This window comes from Somniosus microcephalus, chromosome 7 (genome assembly GCF_052327205.1).
Source record: "Somniosus microcephalus isolate GS21.2 chromosome 7, FLI_Smic_1.0, whole genome shotgun sequence".
NCBI lineage: Eukaryota > Metazoa > Chordata > Chondrichthyes > Squaliformes > Somniosidae > Somniosus > Somniosus microcephalus.
This window is the reverse complement of record NC_140993.1, coordinates 140908893-140927199: the sequence shown is the minus strand read 5'-3', so window position 1 is coordinate 140927199 and position 18307 is coordinate 140908893. Positions and strand designations below refer to the sequence as shown.

Below are 18307 nucleotides of genomic sequence, written 5' to 3'. Positions count from 1 at the left end.
GACGGTGGTTCTTTTCCAAGGGAATAAGAGACCTGTGGAATAGGTTGCCAGCTCATGCGGTGAACACTAATTCATTGTATATCAAGAGTGCGGGACTTGTTTCTGGCTGGATCAGAGATCATATTGTACAATAGGTAGGTACCCATAATATACATCAGGGTTAATGTGGTCTCCTGGATGTTTTGATCGCATAAAGGGGTCAGAGAGGACTTTTCCAGATTTCTGCTCTCCCCCACCCCCATCCAAATTGGTCTTGGTTTTTAACCTGTTTCTTTGCCTCTACCAGGAGATTACATAGCTCCGAGTGCGCAAGGAGTGTCTGTATTGTGATGCATGACGGATCACAACTGTATAGAACAGGCTAGATGGACCAGCTGGTGGTCTCCTGCCAAACATTTTCTTATATTTGTATGGAGTGCAGAGATTTTCTTACATGACTGCCATAATTTTACAATCTTTGGAAATGCATCTCATCTCAATTTAAGATATAAAAGCAAGCAAAGTATTATCTTCCACTCTTGGGAGAAAATACCTCTCCATCTTGTGCAAGTAAACAAGAGCACATCCCACTCTTAATAGTAACTTACATAAACCTGTACCAGAATATACTTGCTGGTTAGGTATTGGATAGATGTTGTCTTTTTTTGGGGGCGGCAGGGACCAAAAACAAATATACATCTAAAACCTCATCGGGAGTTATTGGTTTTGCCACAACTTTACAGCTCATTTTGTAATCAGCTGAACAACGCGCCATTCCCCAGCCAGGACAGCAAACAGGAAATCTGCTCCTAGTTCTCAGTCAGTTTTACCTCAACCAGCTGCTGGCATATCCATAACCAGCCAGGGAGCAGCAGACCCTTTCACAATACACTACCTCAGCACAGCACTTCCTAGTGACATAGCCAAAATTGGGAAATCACAGAGGGGCATCACAAGTGCAATTATGTAGTATAAAAACATTTGCCAAATAATAGTTTCAAGGAGTATTTTTAAAGCATATTTAATTTTATTTGTAGGGGGGCAAATTATTTTGCAAATAAGGGTGGATGTAGAAATTGAAGGTCCCGGAGGTATGCCTAATCTCTCAGATGGAAGTGGGGAGGATAGAATAGCTTAGTGGTTATGTCACTGGACTAGCAACCCAGAGGTCATGAGTTCAAATCCCACCATGATGACAAGTTGTGAAACTGAGTTCAATAAATAATATGACATGAAAGCTTTCAAATTGGTGTTAAAAACCCACCATGGTCACGAACCTCCTTCAGGAAAGAGAACCTGCCACCCCAACCTGGTCTGGCCTACATGTGATTCCAGTCCCACACTATGTGGTCTATTCTTAAATGCCCTCATTCCAAAAACATAAAAAAAGATAGTGGCACAGTTAGAACATTATTCTTTCATCTCTGGAATCCTGTCCATTTTGATAAAAATCTCCTCTCAAACTAATTTTAAGAGGTCCAAGTGAAATGAGTTTGGACCAGCTTGACTCAGTTGTTGTTTTAGCCAGAATTGCATGGCAAAAACTAGCCACAATCCTGTATTAAATTGGCACTTTTATCACAGAAATAGCTTGATAGACCAGGGTTGGTTTAAGCAAACATTAGCCTATGGAAAATCATTTCCCATTGGTAGCCCAGTACCATTTCAAAAAATATATCTCTGCATACTTCAAGCAACCATCAAGGTCGATTTCATGTATTTTGTTAGTGGTTTCCGGTTATGCCTCCTAATAGGGAAAAAATTGTTTCGCCAGCGATATCAAAAAGTGATATTAAATGCGTTGAGGCGGCCGAGTTACAGCATATTTTTGGAGCACAGTAAAGAGCTTTTTTTGTGTCTATGCCTGACCTGGGAATGTACATGCAGATAATGTACATGCAAGTAATGGACATCAAAAGTAGAAACAGCACCGTTCCCCATAAGAGACATCATTCACTCCTTGAAAAGCATCAAAAATTCCATCTCCCCATCTGACGCTTGGTTTACTCAGTTACAAGATTGGCTAACAGTCATGTGGACGTACCCAATATCCTTAACTTATAGAATTGGTAGTGGCAAAAGGAGCCATGTCTATGCTATATTATTTGTTTTGATTTGCCTGACCTCCCTACGTGCCTCAACAGCACAGCTGAAATCTCGTACTCTTAGTTCCTCCACACGGAATACAAACCCACACCACGCTGCTCCAAATCCCAGCTCATTGGAACATTAGTGTACTGTTTCACCCTGCAGGCATCAATTAATAATTTTCATTTACAGAGTATTGCTGGCCTCACCTTCGCTGAATGAGGTAGTCCTCAAGAATATCCAAACAGCGCACCATCTGGGAAAATATAAGCACCTTGTGGCCACCAGCCTTCAGCTTTGGCAGCAACTTGTCAATCAGCACTAGCTTGCCAGCAGCTTGGATCATAGCCTGAAGCTGAAAATCTGGTGTATCAGGATTATGTGTTTCTTTAAACTCCTCCAAAATCTTCTCTTCAGCACCTACACATACCAAAAATGAACAGCCAGGCCATCACAGAGCAGTCTGAATCATACCAGGTCTAGCATTTTTAAGATATCAAAAAAGAAAACAAAGTCTTGGGGCCAATTACAATAGTGCCATGGCTCACAGTCAGTACTAATAAGTTTGCTTCACTTTTTTCATCTGTCGTATTAGAAGTGATTTAAAAAGCTCCAAATAGTTTAAGTGTATGGAGGTTTCACAGCTAGAGAAAAATTGATGGATGTTAGTGTTGTCAATGGACCAAGGAGAGATATTCAAGCAAAACTTCCAATCTCCCAAAGCTCCTTATATCATCCTTTGATAGCAAATAGCGTGTTTAACTTAACACAAGCACTCATTACTTTTGTACCTAAAATGGCCTAAAATTCTCAAGCAGTTATAATTCAAAGTCACTTATTTGGATTATCTGACTACTTGAATTTTTTAAGCTACTTTGGTGTGTTAATTCAAATGACAGGTCATTCAAAGGTTTAGCACAAAAATCAGTCTGAATCATCAGTAGCAGACTATTTCAGAGTTTAAGAAAATTAAGTCAAGGTGGCAAATTAAATGCATAAGACAGCGGTTATTCACTTAAAATCACCACTAAGCTAACAAGAAGTTATAAGATCAAAATACTGTGAAATTGATTTTTGTACAAAACCTTTCTAAGAAGATCTTTATATGTATTATGGAAAAACTACAATCCACTTTGAAAATTTCTGGAACATTTAACTGAGCTAATATACTTATACCACAGCCTTTTCCCTGAAGAAACTAAATCTAAAATTTCATGCTACTTATGACAATTTTTCTGGTAGTTTACATGACTCCAGTGTCAATTTTACACCACATAAATCAATGCTGATAATTCAAAACTTTACAGAATTTCAAAAAGTTAAATTCTTATTCTTGAATTCTTTCACCAACAACTTGCATTTATTTATTATCTTGATTAATGTGGAAAAACATCCCAAGATGTTCACAGTGCAAGAGAGGAACAGACAGAGCCCTATGGGAGAATTAGAAAAGGTGGCTGAAGGCTTGGTTAAAGAGATGAGTTTTGAGAATGCTTTAAAGGCTGGAAAGCGGTCGAGAAATTGAGAAGTTTAACCAGGGAGTTCTGAAGAATATGCCAAATGCAGCTGAAGGCTCTGGCAATACTGGAGCAGGGGAAGGGGAGTCAGATGACAGGACATGGAATGGGGCACAAAACAAGAGAACATTGCATAGGGTGGAGCAAGGCCATGGAGGGATCTGTGGACGAGGATGGGGATTTTGCATTTTATGCATTGGGTAGTTAACCAGTGCAATTCCATGAAGGTGAAAAGGTGATAGCTGAGATGTACTTGTGCAGAACAAGATGAAAGCTGGAGTGTTCTGGACAACTTGAAGAGTTTGTAAAGGGCAGAGGGTCAGGAGCCTGGTAAGTAGGGTTTTGGAAAGATAATCAAATCTAGAAGTTACAAAAACATGGATAAGGGTTCCAGTGGCAATGAGAATGAGGCGATGTTGAATAAGTGGAAATATTTTTGTGATCTTATAGGATGTAAGGTTTGAAATTCAGGTCTGGGATAAAATGGATACCAAGATTTTGTACACCTTGGTTCAGTCTTTCAGCTCAATTAACAAATAAAATAGTTTGAGAAAGTTGCTCGTCAACTCAGTTTGCATAACTGAAGAGATTTAGATTTTCTAATTTTTCAAAAATTCTTAAATTTAGGTTTGCAACCTAATCAGATATTTTACTGGGATACTCAAAGGTTGCAGTATCTCTACTCTAGCGGGGGCGGATGTAATTGCAGCATGGCAAGTTTACATAGGCAGTTTCCAATATACAGTAAATGTGGACAAAGGAATTTATAATGGAAAGCATGTCACAGATAGGAGTTTTATTATATAGAAAGATAGGTAACAGTCAATACTATACTTTAATTTCCAAATTCCTTTTTAAGGATGGCAAATATACCATTTTGTGAAAATTAGGTAATTTATTTAACTTGCAGACAGCACTGGAGCATCAGAAGTTGTGTTATCGAGGGGCCTGCAGAATAGAGATGCAATTCTTCTACTAATAACCTTTCGCAAATCCAGCGTACCTATACCGAGTAACATAGATCTCATTGACAAGTTTCAGACACACATCAGAGATCTTCCAATGGTCAGTTAACAAATTGACCTAATTTCTCTAAGCCATGCTTGGTGCAAAGTATCATGAAAATACAAAAAATCCTGGGTAGAAGTCAGCTTTCAGAATGCACGTCAAGGGATGAAAAGCAACATCTTGTTACCCCTGCAGTCCTGGATTTCAAATTCCACAGAAGATGCATAATTATATTACTGCAAAGAGCCAACTAAGTTAAAAGATTTGAAGCCCATAAAATAACTCATAGTAAACATCAACATCTGAAAAGGTTTTCTTAATTCTTGTATACATCACAGCACAATAAATATGTGGCCAATAAAGTGTTGGGCAAGCTGAGCATGAACGTGGCACAAGACATTATGAGGAGGATTTTCTCCGAGTTCCTGTGTGAAAACATGCAACCTTGTTTGGAGAATGAATGAAAATAGATTGCGAGGCCTTCTAATCGAAAACCTACTCTAAAATTGGTTGCTTTCAATGACACCAGCCATCCCTCTCTGCGTGCAAGTGATGGTAAGAGGGCATGGCTTAGGACTCTGGCCGATTTCCCTCCATTCTCACCTCTACACCACCAATGGAGAGGATGGTCAAGAAGGCACGAGACCGTAGAGGGACCATGGTGACAAGAAACAGAAGTAATGATTTCAGGACTCCAACATAGGTGATCTGACCACCTCTCTATCCGTCCAATTACATTTTTTTCCCAGGCTGGGCTGATTCAGAACCAATTCAAAATTTCAAACGGAACATTTAAGGGGCTTCTGTTACCTTTAAAAGTTGCTCTGCTCATTTCAGTTGCTGCAGTAAATGCCATGCTGACAAGAGATTTCCCTCCTCTGCAGTGGTGGACTCTCACTGAAAAGCAGAGACCCTTCTGGGTCCACCCTACATACTTAATTGACCTGGACCTAGTAAAATGGGATGGGGTTATGGTGGACTGATGGCCAAAGTCCCACTTTGACCCACCTCTAGCAGCAATCCCATCTTTAAAGGAAATTTGAATGCTTTCACCCAACTTCCATGTGTGCAAATTAACCAATCCATGTCCCAAGACAAAGAAAACGTTAAAAGTCACAGGTGCTTGACTTCCCTCATGGGCACGTTCAACTGCAGATTCAACAAGTATGGAAACTGAAGATCTGAAGTATAAAAATATAGAACTGGCACAATATTAATTTGTCTGATTTATGTTGTGGAATTGCATACCATGAATTTACACCATCAGCCTGGGTCATCAGTAGCACTCTTGCCAGAGTCAGAAGGTTGTGGGTTCAAACCCCACTCTAGGCTGAAATTTCAGTGCAGTACTGTGGGAATGCTGCATTGTTTGAGGTACGAACATTGTTGGGCGAGACATTATACCGAAGCCCCAGCTACCTGTTTGGTTGGATACAAAACATCTCCTGGCTCTTTTTCTGAAGAGCAGAAAGTTTCCTTGTGTCTTGACCAACATTCATCCCTCCAGCAACAGAATACCTGGTCATTCACCTCTGCTGTGTGCAAAGTGGCCGCTACAGCTGCCTTCATAACAATGGGTATACTTCAAAATTGGATTTGAAATTCAAAATTAATTGGTTGTGAAGGGTTTTGGGACATTTGAGAACATGAAATGTGCTATATGAATACACCTCTCTCCCTGCTGATACTCTAATCACCAGTGGCAACTGTACACGCACAAGACTGTGCAATGTTTCTGAAAAGCTTTCTAGCTATAGGTCTTTTCTGTTATTAGTGGAAGGTCTGCAAAGACCATCAATGCAAAAATCCATATGACTAGCCTATAAATGCAGACTTAAGAGTTCAGCCCAGTTGGAGGTGGAATATATGTTTGCTGCTGTTGCTTTGCTCCCAACAGGGAAAGGAGAAACCACCTCTTGAATTAGCTCTTGATTTTATCGGATGCACTACTGTATTTATATTATTATGGCAATGTTGTAAAATAAATGCAAGTTGCTACCCATTCAACAAATGCCCTCAAAACAACCTGCTTGGCTTCAAAACTGACCACTGTTGCTGTGCCTCAGAGATCATGAATTTTAGAGGGTGTGGCATACAACAAATATCTGAACAATTATGACATTTAACCAATTGCTATACTAGAGAACTAAAGCTGTCCAAAGAATGGTCAGTAAGATTGTGCTTACCATTAATTAGGTATGGATGATTACAGCACTTTCTCAGTTCCATCATAGTGTTCAGAAGATTGGGCACATTGGTTTGACCAGCTCCCTTAGAGAGGAAGGCAAAGTTTCTCTCCAAGATAGCTCGGTAATATTTCTTTTGAATATTGGTCAGTTCTACTTCAATGATGGTTTCTTCTTTTGGAGCCAGATTTTTCTCCACATCTTCCTTCAAGCGCCTCAACATCATTGGTTTCAGAATAGCCTGAAGTTTTTGTACCTGTAATAATTATTCAAACCTTTGAGTGTGTAGAATACTACACAACAGCCTCTGAAAATACATGCTGGAAGCAATACTTTTGATGGAATCAAAAGGTTGTAATTTGAGTCTAATGCCATAATTACAAAAGCAAAGTCTGAGCATTTGAAGAGGCCATAAGGGCCAAGAGATCAGATTGCAGTCTTCAATTTACTCACACACCTATTTTCTAAAATTCTTTGCACTGTGTATACAGTAAATTAATTATGTTTCTGGAAGCCAAGTACAGTGCGGATTGCATAAATATACTCTATTGGTGGAGACGTAACTATAATTTGCTGATGGTTACAGATAAATTCTATTTGCAGTATATTACCAACGTTTAGTGTTGTTTACATGGAATTAAAACTCAAACCTTTTTCATACATCTCATCAGATTTAAGACTGTAATTTTTCACAAATGAAGGACAAATGCTATGATCAAATGTTCATCAGTTGCCCCATTTTAATCCCAGTAAAAGGAAATATAGTCCTTTGTAATACAGTGTATATATTGTAAATAACCTCCCCAAAGATAAGTAGAGGGGCTCATTCAATAGCTCTGCAAGAATCATATACCTGTTCCTCAGTTTTCAGATCACCAAACTCTTGCAGAAAGTTGGTCTCTGAGGGGAATCGAGAGGGTTCCAGGAAATTTAGCAAACTGAAAAGCTCTTCTACAGTGTTCTGTAATGGTGTTCCAGTCAGCAGTACCTTGTGTTCCTACAGTGACAAAGGAAACCCATTAGATTTCCAGATCAGCAAAACCAAAACATGAAGCTGCTGTTAAGAGGCAAATCTCTCATCTGTTAAATATATGGAAATCTAAATCATAATGTGGTAATATATGTTGTGCATGTCTAACAAATGTCAGAGGGTACATAACTCATTTTTTTGCAAATGCTAAATAACTTTACTCACCAACAATACACATTTCATTAAGTACAGAAAATACACTGACCAGATCCATTAGCTTTAGTCCTTCCAAAAGTTTGCAGTTTCTGTTCTTCAGTCTGTGGGCTTCATCAATTATCACACAACGCCATGCAATATTGCGCAGTTCAGGACAATCAGTTAAAATCATTTCAAATGTAGTGATGATGGCATGGAACTTGTATGCTCCCTGAATTATATGACCCTTAAAATAGGACAAGCTAGATTAATTTCCTTTTGTAGTTGAAAACTTAAACCAAAAATACTTCTGTTCTAGTACATTTATAAAATCAAGGTTGGTATTAATTTATTACATTTTAAGCAAATGGATCCCCGATCGGGACATTTTAAAAGGAAAAAACGCTTACATTTGTGTAGTGCCTCATCACATAGAAACATAGAAGATAGGAGCAGGAGTAGGCCATTCGGACCCTCGAGCCTGCTCCGCCATTCAATGAGATCATGACTGACCATCCAAATTCAGTACCCTGTCCCTGCCTTCTCCCCATATCCCTTGATCCCTTTAGCCTTAAGAAATATATCCAACTCCTTCTTGAATATATTTAATGAACTGGCCTCCACCGCCCTCTGTGGCAGAGAATTCCACAGGTTCACCACTCTCTGGGTGAAGAAATTCCTCCTCATCTCAGTCCTAAATGGCTTACCCCTTATCCTTAGACTATGACCCCTAGTTCGGGACTCCCCGGCCATCAGGAACATCCTTCCTGCATCTAGTCTGTCCAGGCCTGACAGAATTTTTAAAGTTTCGATGAGATCCCCTCTCAATCTTCTAAACTCGTGAGTACAAGCCCAATCGACACAATCTCTCCTCATACGTCATTCCTGCCATCCCAGGTATCAGCCTGGTGAATCTTCGCTGCACTCCTTCCATGGCAAGAACATCCTTTCTCAGATAAGGCGACCAAAACTGCACACAATACTCAAGGTGCGGTCTCACCAAGGCCCTGTACAACTGCAGCAAGACATCCTTGTTCCTGTACTCAAACCCTCCTGCTACAAAAGCCAACAGACCATTTGCCTTCTTAACCGCCTGCTGCACCTGCATGCTTACCTTCAGCGACTGGTGCACAAGAACACCCAGGTCACTTTGCACTTCCCCGTCTCCCAATCTATTGCCATTCAAATAATAATCTGCCGTCCTGTTTTTGCCACCAAAGTGGATAATCTCACATTTATCCACATTATACAGGAAACTTTCGATTTACCGGCACCTAAATAACCGGAAATCTCAGTTAACCAGCAAAATTCAGGAGTAGGTTTTACTTCATATTTATTCGCCTTCTTCCATCTGTGCTGTGCAAGGGTGTGGCTGCAGCTGTTGCTAAGCTACAGAGACGCTCGAAACTTGTGTTCATTGTTCTACAGTTGTTGCTAAGCAACAGGGTTTGTTGCTTTATACGGAGCTGTCAGCTCTCCCTATCTTTTACTATAGCGTTCGGTTATCCGGAATTTTTGATGAACCGGCACCACGTCGGTCCCGTCCGTGCCGGATTAAAAAAAAAGTTTCCTGTAGTGCATTTGCCATGTTTCTGCCCAATCACCCAACCTGTCCAAATCGTACTGGAGTTTCACGACATCCTCCTCTCAGTATACCCTCCCACCCAGCTTTGTGTCGTCTGCAAATTTGGAGATACTACATCCAATTCCCTCGGCCAGATCATTAATATATATTGTGAACAGCTGGGGTCCTAGGACCGATCCTTGCGGTACCCCACTAGTCACTGCCTGCCACTCGGAAAACGACCCGTTTATTCCAACTCTCTGCTTTCTATCTGCCAACCAGTTCTCTATCCAAGTCAATACCTTGCCCCCAATCCCATGTGCCTTAATTTTGCAAGCTAATCTCTTATGCGGGACCTTATCGAAAGCCTTCTGAAAGTCCAAATACACCACATCCACTGGTTCTCCCTTATCTATTTTACCAGTTACATCCTGAAAAAATTCCAGTAGATTAGTCAAGCACGATTTACCCTTTGTAAATCCATGTTGACTTTGTCCGATCCCGTCACTGCTCTCCAAGTGCTCTGCTATTACATCTTTTACAATGGACTCTAGCATTTTCCCTACTACCGATGTCAGGCTTACCGGTCTATAATTCCCCGCTTTTTCTCTACCACCTTTTTTGAATAGTGGGGTAACATTAGCTACCCTCCAATCCATGGGTACTGTTCCAGAAGATGACCAGCAGTGCATCTACTGTCTCCAGGGCCACTTCCTTAAGTACCCAAGGATGTAGATTATCAGGCCCTGGGGATTTATCGGCTAGCAGTCCCGTCAACTTCCCCAACACCATTTCCCTACAAATACTGATTTCTTTCAGTTCCTCCCTCTCATTAGTCGCTATATTCCCCGACATCTCTGGGAGGTTATTTGTGTCCTCGTTCGTGAAGACAGAACCAAAATATTTATTTAATTGGTCAGCCATTTCTTTGTTCCCCATTATAAATTCCCCTGATTCTGACTGTAAGGGACCTACGCTTCTCAAACATACCAAATTACTGTACATACAATGAATTGCTGCAAAGAGCAGTGACCATTATATAGGCAAATACAGCTGCCAATTCCACAGCAAGATCCCGTAAACAGGAATGATATGAACAGTTCATTTGTTTTTTGGTGATGTTTGTGCAAAAAGGAATGGCAGCCTCAATACCAAAACACACTACTTCTCTTCAAATAGTTTCGCTCAACGTATGTGTATATAAAAATATTAAAAACCTTACACCTGAATCCACTTCTTGTCAACTTTTGCCATTATAAATTCCTATGTCCAGCATCACCACTGGCAGAAGGGTGCAATTAGTGTGACAGAGGCAGTTTCCATTATAAATCTGAACACAGGAATTTATAATGGAAATATAAAAATATAAGCACAGAATATATGACTTGAAAATGGGGATAGAATTGCATCTGTACACCCTTCTCCAATTATTCCCTCCAACCCCACTTCACCTGGAGACTATACTTGGTCTTCACTCCCCACATGCAATCCACAGGAAATTGATCAGTAATATATTAAAAATAACACATCTACGCACCCTTCCTGTCAACATTTTCCATTCTAAATTCCTAAATCAACATTGAAGCCCATGGGAATAAAGGGGCAGTGGTTGCGTGGAGACGAAATTGGCTAAGGGACTGAAAAGTAGTGAATTTTTTTTCAGACTGGAGGGAAGTATACAAGGGTCAGTATTAAGACCATTGCTCTTTTTGTTAATGGCCTGGATTTGGGTATACATAGACATAATTTCAAAGTCTGCATCTGATATCAAACTCAGAAATGTAGTGAACAGGGAGGAGGATAGTAAAGAAAGAAAAAGTCTTGCATTTATATAGTGTCTTTCACTACCTCAGGACGTCCAAAAGCGTTTTACAGCCAATTAAGTACTTTTGAAGCATAGTCACTGTTGTAATGTCGGAAACGCGGCAGCCAAATTTGCACACAGAAAGCTCCCACAAACAGCAATGTGATAGTGACCAGTTAATCTGTTTTTAATAATGTTGATTGAGGGATAAATATTGGCCAGGACACTGGGGATAATGCTCCTGCATTTCTTCAAAATAGTGCCATGGTCCACCTGAGAGGGCAGACGGAGGCCTCGGTTTAATATCTCATCCGAAAGACATCACCTCCAACAGTACAGCATTCCTCAGTGCTGGAGTGTCAGCCTAGATTTATGTGCTCAAGTCTCTGGAGTAGGACTTGAACCCACAACCTTCTGACTCAGAAGCGAGGGTGCTACCCACTGAGCCACAGCTGACACAGGCATTAACACACAAGACAGACTGGTGAAAAGGGCAGGCACGTGGCAGATGAAATTTAATGCAAAGAAGTGTGAAGCAATTCATTTTGATCGGAACAATGATGAGAGGCAATATAAACTAAATGATACAATATATTAAAGGGGATGCAGGAACAGACACACCTGGGGGTGTATGTACACAAATATTTGAAGGTGGCAGGACAAGTTAAAAAGGCTGTTAAAAAAGCATACGGGTCCTTGGCTTTATTAATAGAGGCATAGAGTACAAAAGTAAGGAAGTTATGCTAAACCTATATAAAACACTGGTTAGGCCCCAGCTGGTGTATTATGTCCAATTCTGGGCACCACACTTTAGAAAGGATGTCAAGGCCTTGGGCAAGGTACAGAGGCAATTTACTAGAATGGTACCATGGATGTGGGACTTCAGTTACGTGGAGAGACTAGAGAAGCTGGGATTAAGTGGTGTTCAAAATCATGATGGGATTTCCTACATTACAACAATGACTACACTTCAAAAGTATTTCATGGCTGTAAACTGCTTTGGGATGCCCTGCGGTCATGAAAGGCGCTATATAAATGCAAGTATTTATTTTAAGAGTAAATAGGGAGAAACTGTTTCCAGTGGCAGAAGGGTCAGTAACCAGAGGACAGAGAGGCAAAAGGTGCAGAGGCTACGAGATTTTTTTTTTTTTTTTTTAATAAAACGCAGCAAGTTATGATGATCTGGAATGCACAGCCTGAAAGGGTGGTGGAAGCAGATTCAATAATAACTTTCAAAAGGGAATTGGATAAATACTTGAAGGGGAAAAATTTGCAGGGCTATGAGGTGGAGCAGGAGAATGGGACTAATTGGATTGCTCTTTCAAAGAGCCGGCACAGACACGATGGACGGAATGGCCTCCTTCTATGTTGTATCATTCTATGAACATTTATAATGGAAGCTGCCTATGTAAACTGGTTGTGCAGTAATTAAACTCCCTACCAGTGGTTGTGCTGTAGCACTTCACTTTTGACTCTCCCAGCTTCTCAGCCTGTACTGCAGATTTTAACCAGCCAACTTTACTTTGGAAATTGCCATATGTCTGGCTATTTAAGTATAAATGATAATATAAAATAAAAATATTAAGTATTAAACATGGACATAATGTATGAGATTAAAATGAGGGCTGCATTACATCTATGTACCCTGTTCCAATTATCCCCTGCCCGCTAACATAAGAACATTAGGAAAGGTGTAGGCCATTCAATCAGAACATAAGAAATAGGAGCAGGAGTAGGCCAATCGGCCCCTCGAGCCTGCTCCGCCATTCAATAAGATCATGGCTGATCTGATCCTAACCGCCAATCCACTATCACAGAACCATCTCCTGAATCTAACAGAATTAGACACACGAAATAGGAGCAGGATCAGGCTACACAGCCCCTGGGCCCGCTCCGCTACCCACAGGGCCATGACCGATCCGAACCTAGACTCGTCCAAATTCCTGCCCGCTCCCCGTAACCCTTAATTCCCTTTACTTCTAGGAAACTGTCTATTTCTGTTTTAAATTTATGTAATGATGTAGCTTCTACAGCTTTTTGGGGCAGCATATTCCATGGACCTACCACCCTCTGAGTGAAGTAGTTCCTCCTTATCTCAGTTTTGAAAGAGCAGCCCCTTATTCTAAGACTATGCCCCCTAGTTCTAGTTTCACCCATCATCGGGAACATCTTCCCCGCATCCACCCGATCCGACCCCTTCACAATCTTATATGTTTCAATAAGATCGCCTCTCATTCTTCTGAACCCCAATGAGTAGAGTCCCAATCTACTCAACCTCTCCTCATATGTCCATCCCCTCATCCCCGGGATTAACCGAGTGAACCTTCTTTGTACTGACTCGAGAGCAAGTATGTCCTTTTTTAAGTATGGACACCAAAACTGTACGCAGTATTCCAGGTGCGGCCTCACCAATACCTTGTACAACTGAAGCAATACCTCCCTATTTTTATATTCTATCCCCCTAGCAATGAAAGCCAACATTCCATTGGCCTTCTTAATCACTTGCTGCACCTGCATACTAACCTTTTGAGTTTCGTGCACCAGGACCCCCAGATCCCTTTGTACTTCAGTACTTTCCAGTTTCTTGCCATTAAGATAATAACTTGCTCTACGATTTTTCCTGCCAAAGTGCATAACCTCACACTTTCCAGTATTGTATTCCATCTGCCAAATCTCTGCCCACTTACTTAGCCTGTCGATGTCACCTTGCAGGTTTTTTATGTCCTCCTCGCTCACTACTTTCCCTCCCATCTTAGTATCATCTGCAAACTTTGATATGTTACACTCGGTCCCCTCCTCCAAATCGTTAATATAGATTGTAAAGAGTTGGGGACCCAGCACTGACCCCTGCGGAACACCACTAGTTGTAACTCCATATCCCTCCATACCCTTACCTAACAAAAATCTATCGAGCTCCGTCTTGAAAGCTCCAATTGCCTGAGCATCCATTGCTTTTTGGGGGAGAGAACATAAGAAATAGGAGTAGGAGTAGGCCATTCAGCCCTTCGAGCCTGCTCTGCCATTCAATGAGATCATGGCTGATCTTCTGCCTCAATTCCATTCACCGGCCTTATCGCCATATCTCTTGATGCCCTTGCTGGTCAGAAACCTATCGACTTCTGTTTTGAATATACCCAAATGACTGAGCCTCCACAGCCCTCTGGGGTAGAGAATTCCAAAGATTCACCACCCTCTGTGTGAAGAAATTTCTTCTCCTCTCAGTCCTGAATGACCTACCCTTTATCCCGAGGCTGTGGCCCCTGGTTCTAGACTCCCCAGTTAAGGGAAACATTCTCCCAGCATCCACCCTATCAAGCCCTGTAATAATTTTGTATGCTTCAATCAGATCCCCTCTCAGTCTTCTGAATTCAAGAGAATACAGGCCTAGTTTACTCAATCACTTCTCATACGACAGTCCCGCCATCCCAGGAATCAATCTCGTGAACCTTTGTTGCACTCCCTCTGTGGCAAGTATATCCTTCCTTAGGTAAGGATACCAAAATTGTACACAGTACTCCAGGTGTGGTTTCACCAAGGTCCTATATAATTGGAGTAAGACTTCTTTACTCCTGTACTCAAATCCTCTTGTAATGAAGGCCAGTATACCATTTGCCTTCCTAATGATTTGCTGCACCTGCACATTCACTTTCAGTGATTCATGTACAAGGACACCCAGGTCCCTTTGAGCATCTGCATTCCCCAATCTTTCACCATTTAGGAAATACTCTGCCTTTTTTTTCTACCAAAGTGGATAACTTCACATTTATCCACATTATAATCCGTCTGCCATGTTCTCACCCACTCACTGAACCTGTCGAGATCCCCTTGAAGCCTCTTCACAACTGACACTGCCACCTAGCTTTGTATCAGCAGCAAATTTGGAAATGTTACATTTAGTTGTTAGATCTGTTAATTTCAGTGGACAACACTAATCTGAGGTTAACGCACTAAAATAAAAGATTTTGAGTCCGGTGGTAGGTTTTAAATAGTCGATTTATTGCAGCACTGACTTACATTGTTTGACTTCCTTTGTTCGACTAACAAGCATGTTCAAAATGTCTGGTTCTTACACAGCATCAGATTACAGCAAATGCACCCGCCCCTTTACTACCATTGGCTCAGCAGCATGCATGCAGAGCTATGGTTGGTTCAGCTAAATCAGCCAATGTAACGTTACCACACTGTGATTGGATCTCTGGTTCATCACCCCATTTCTTTGTTCTACAGTTATTTCTTACAGTCCCCTCATCCAAATCATTGATATGGATTGTGAATAGCTGGGGCCCAAGCACCGATCCTTGCGGTACCCCACTAGTCACAGCACGCCATCCTGAAAAAGTCCCGTTTATCCCTACTCTTTGTTTTCTGTCTGTTAACCCATTCTCAATCCATGCTAGTATATTACCCCCAATTCCACGTGCCCTAATTTTGTTCACCAACTTCTTGTGTGGGACCTTATCGAAGGCCTTCTGAAAATCCAGTTCCCCTTTGAGGATGTAACTAGTGGAGTAGACAAAGAACTCCTATAGGTTTGTCAAACAGGATTTCCCTTTCATAAATCCATGTTGACTCTGCTCAATCTTACTATTAGTTTCTAAGTGCCCAGTTATTGCATCCTTTATAATAGATTCAGCATTTTCCCAACTTCTGATGTGAGGCTAACAGGTCTGTAGTTCCCCGTTTTCTCCCTCCCTCCTTTCTTAAATAGCGGGGCTACATTTGCTATCCTTCAATCTGCAGGAATCGTTCCAGAATCTATAGAATTTTGGAAGATGACAACCAATGCGTCCACTATCCCAATGGCCACCTCTTTCAAAACCCTAGGATGTAGGTCATCTGGTCCTTGAGATTTATCGACTTTTAGTCCCATTAATTTTGCTAGTATTGTTTTTTTTACTAATAATTTCTTTAAGTTCCTCATTCTCGCCACATTCTTGGTTTTCTCATATTTCTGGGAGGTTTTTTTGTGTCTTCCTCCATGAAGACAGAAACAAAGTATTTACTTAATTTCTCTGCCGTTTCCTCATTCCCCATTATAAACTCTCCCGTCTCTGACTGTAAAGGACCTACATTTACCTTCGCCAGTCTTTTCCTTTTCACATACCTATAGAAGCTTTTACAATCCGTTTTTATACTTTTCGCTAGTTTGTGCTCATATTCCATTTTCCCTTTCTTTATCAATTTCTTGGTCTCCTTTGCTGAATTCTAAGAAGATCCCAATCCTCAAGCTGACTGCTTTTTCTGGCAACTTTATAAGCTTCCTCCTTTGACTTAATACTAGCTTTAATTTCTTTTGTTAGCCATGGTTGGATCACTTTTCCTTTTGGGTTTTTATGCCCTAGAGGAATATATGTTTGTTGCAAATTATGCATTATTTCCTTGAATGTTAGCCATTGTATGTCCACCTTCATACCCTTTAGTGTAGTTTCCCAATCTACCATGGCCAACTTGTCCCTCATACCCTTGTAGTTTCCTCTCTTTAGATTGAAGACCTTAGCTTCAGATTGGACTACATCACTCTCAAACTTAATGTAAAATTCAATCATATTATGGTCACTTGTCCCTAAAGGCCCCTTTACCACAAGATTATTGATTAGCCCTTTCTCATTACAAAGTACCAGATCCAGAATAGCCTGTTCCCGGGTTGGTTCCTCCACATACTAATCCAGGAAACCATCTCACATGCATTCCAAGAATTAGTCCTCCACACTATTAGTGGTAATTTGATTTGCCCAGTCAATATGTAGATTAAAGTCCCCCATGATTACCGTATTGCCCTTGTTACATGCACTTCTAATCTCTTGATTGATACTGTGCCCTACATTACCATTTGGTGGCCTATACACAACTCCCACCAGTGTTTTCCGCCCTTTGCTGTTTCTTAGCTCCACCCAAACTGATTCCAGTTCTACATCACGATCTGCCAAGCCAAGATCTTTTATCTCTACCGTACCGATCTCATCCCTTAACAGCGCTACGCCACCGCCTTTTCCTTTTTGTCTGTCCTTCCTAAATGTTGAGTACCCTGGAACATTCAGTTCCCAGCTTTGTTTACCCTGCAATCATGTCTCTGTAATGGCAATTACATCATACCCATTTACTTCTATTAGTGCCATTAATTCATCCACCTTGTTGCGAATGCTACATGCATTTAGATAAAGTGCCTTCAACTTTGCCTGTTTAATATTTTTCTGCACTTTGACCCTCTTTACTGTTGGCCTTTGTTGCTGCTCCCTACCAGTTTTGCTGACTACTTTTCTAACTTGCACTTGCAGCTTTGTTTCTCTCTGTTCTGGGCCCACACTTACGTTCCCAGCCCCCTGACAAACTAAGTTAAATTCTTCCCAACAGCACTAGCAAACCCCCCTGCGAGGATATTGGTCCCGGTTCTGCCGCGGTGTAACCCATCCAGCTTGTACAGGTCCCAACTTCCCCAGAATCGGTCCCAATGCCTCAGGAATTTAAATCCCTCCCTCCTACACCATCTCTACAGCCACAAGAATTTCAGATTTCTACTATGTGAAAAAGTGCTTTCTTATTTCATTCCTGAATGGTCTTGCTCTATTAAGATTATGTCCCATCGTTCTTGATTCCACCAGAGGAAATAGTTGCTCTGTACCTACCGTATTTAACATTTTAAACACTTCAATTAGATCACCCCTCAAATCTTCTATACTCAAGGGAATACAAACCAAGTTTATGCAACCTGTCCTTAGAATTTAAGCCGCTAAGTCCTGGTATCATTTTGGTGAATCTGCACAACACTCCTTCCAAGGTCAATATATCCTTCCTGTGGTGCCAGAACTGAATGCATTACTCCAGATGGGGTCTGACCAAGGCTTGATGCAACTGCAGCACAACCTCCTCCCATTTGTATCCAGTTCCTCCCCTTTGTATTCTATTTCACCTAAAGACCACAGTTGATCTCAACTCTCATGCACTGAATGCCCTGGAAGATCCACTCATATTAAAAGGTGGTAGACACCTTCTTAGTTC

The 18307-nt window shown here is 41.1% G+C and overlaps 1 protein-coding gene across 6 annotated transcripts in view; it reads right to left on the bottom strand.

Moving 5' to 3' along the window:
- The window catches only part of chd7 (chromodomain helicase DNA binding protein 7), a 328856-nt gene that overhangs the window by 145104 nt on the left and 165445 nt on the right, over positions 1 to 18307 (bottom strand). For all 6 annotated transcript variants that reach the window (XM_085993014.1, XM_085993016.1, XM_085993015.1 and 3 more), the window contains 4 exons: positions 8014 to 8190; positions 7632 to 7775; positions 6779 to 7034; positions 2277 to 2487 (listed from right to left, as the gene is read on the bottom strand). In XM_085993014.1, the coding sequence (XP_085849140.1) occupies positions 2277 to 2487; positions 6779 to 7034; positions 7632 to 7775; positions 8014 to 8190 (788 nt within the window). The remainder of the gene's footprint in view (positions 1 to 2276; positions 2488 to 6778; positions 7035 to 7631; positions 7776 to 8013; positions 8191 to 18307) is intronic.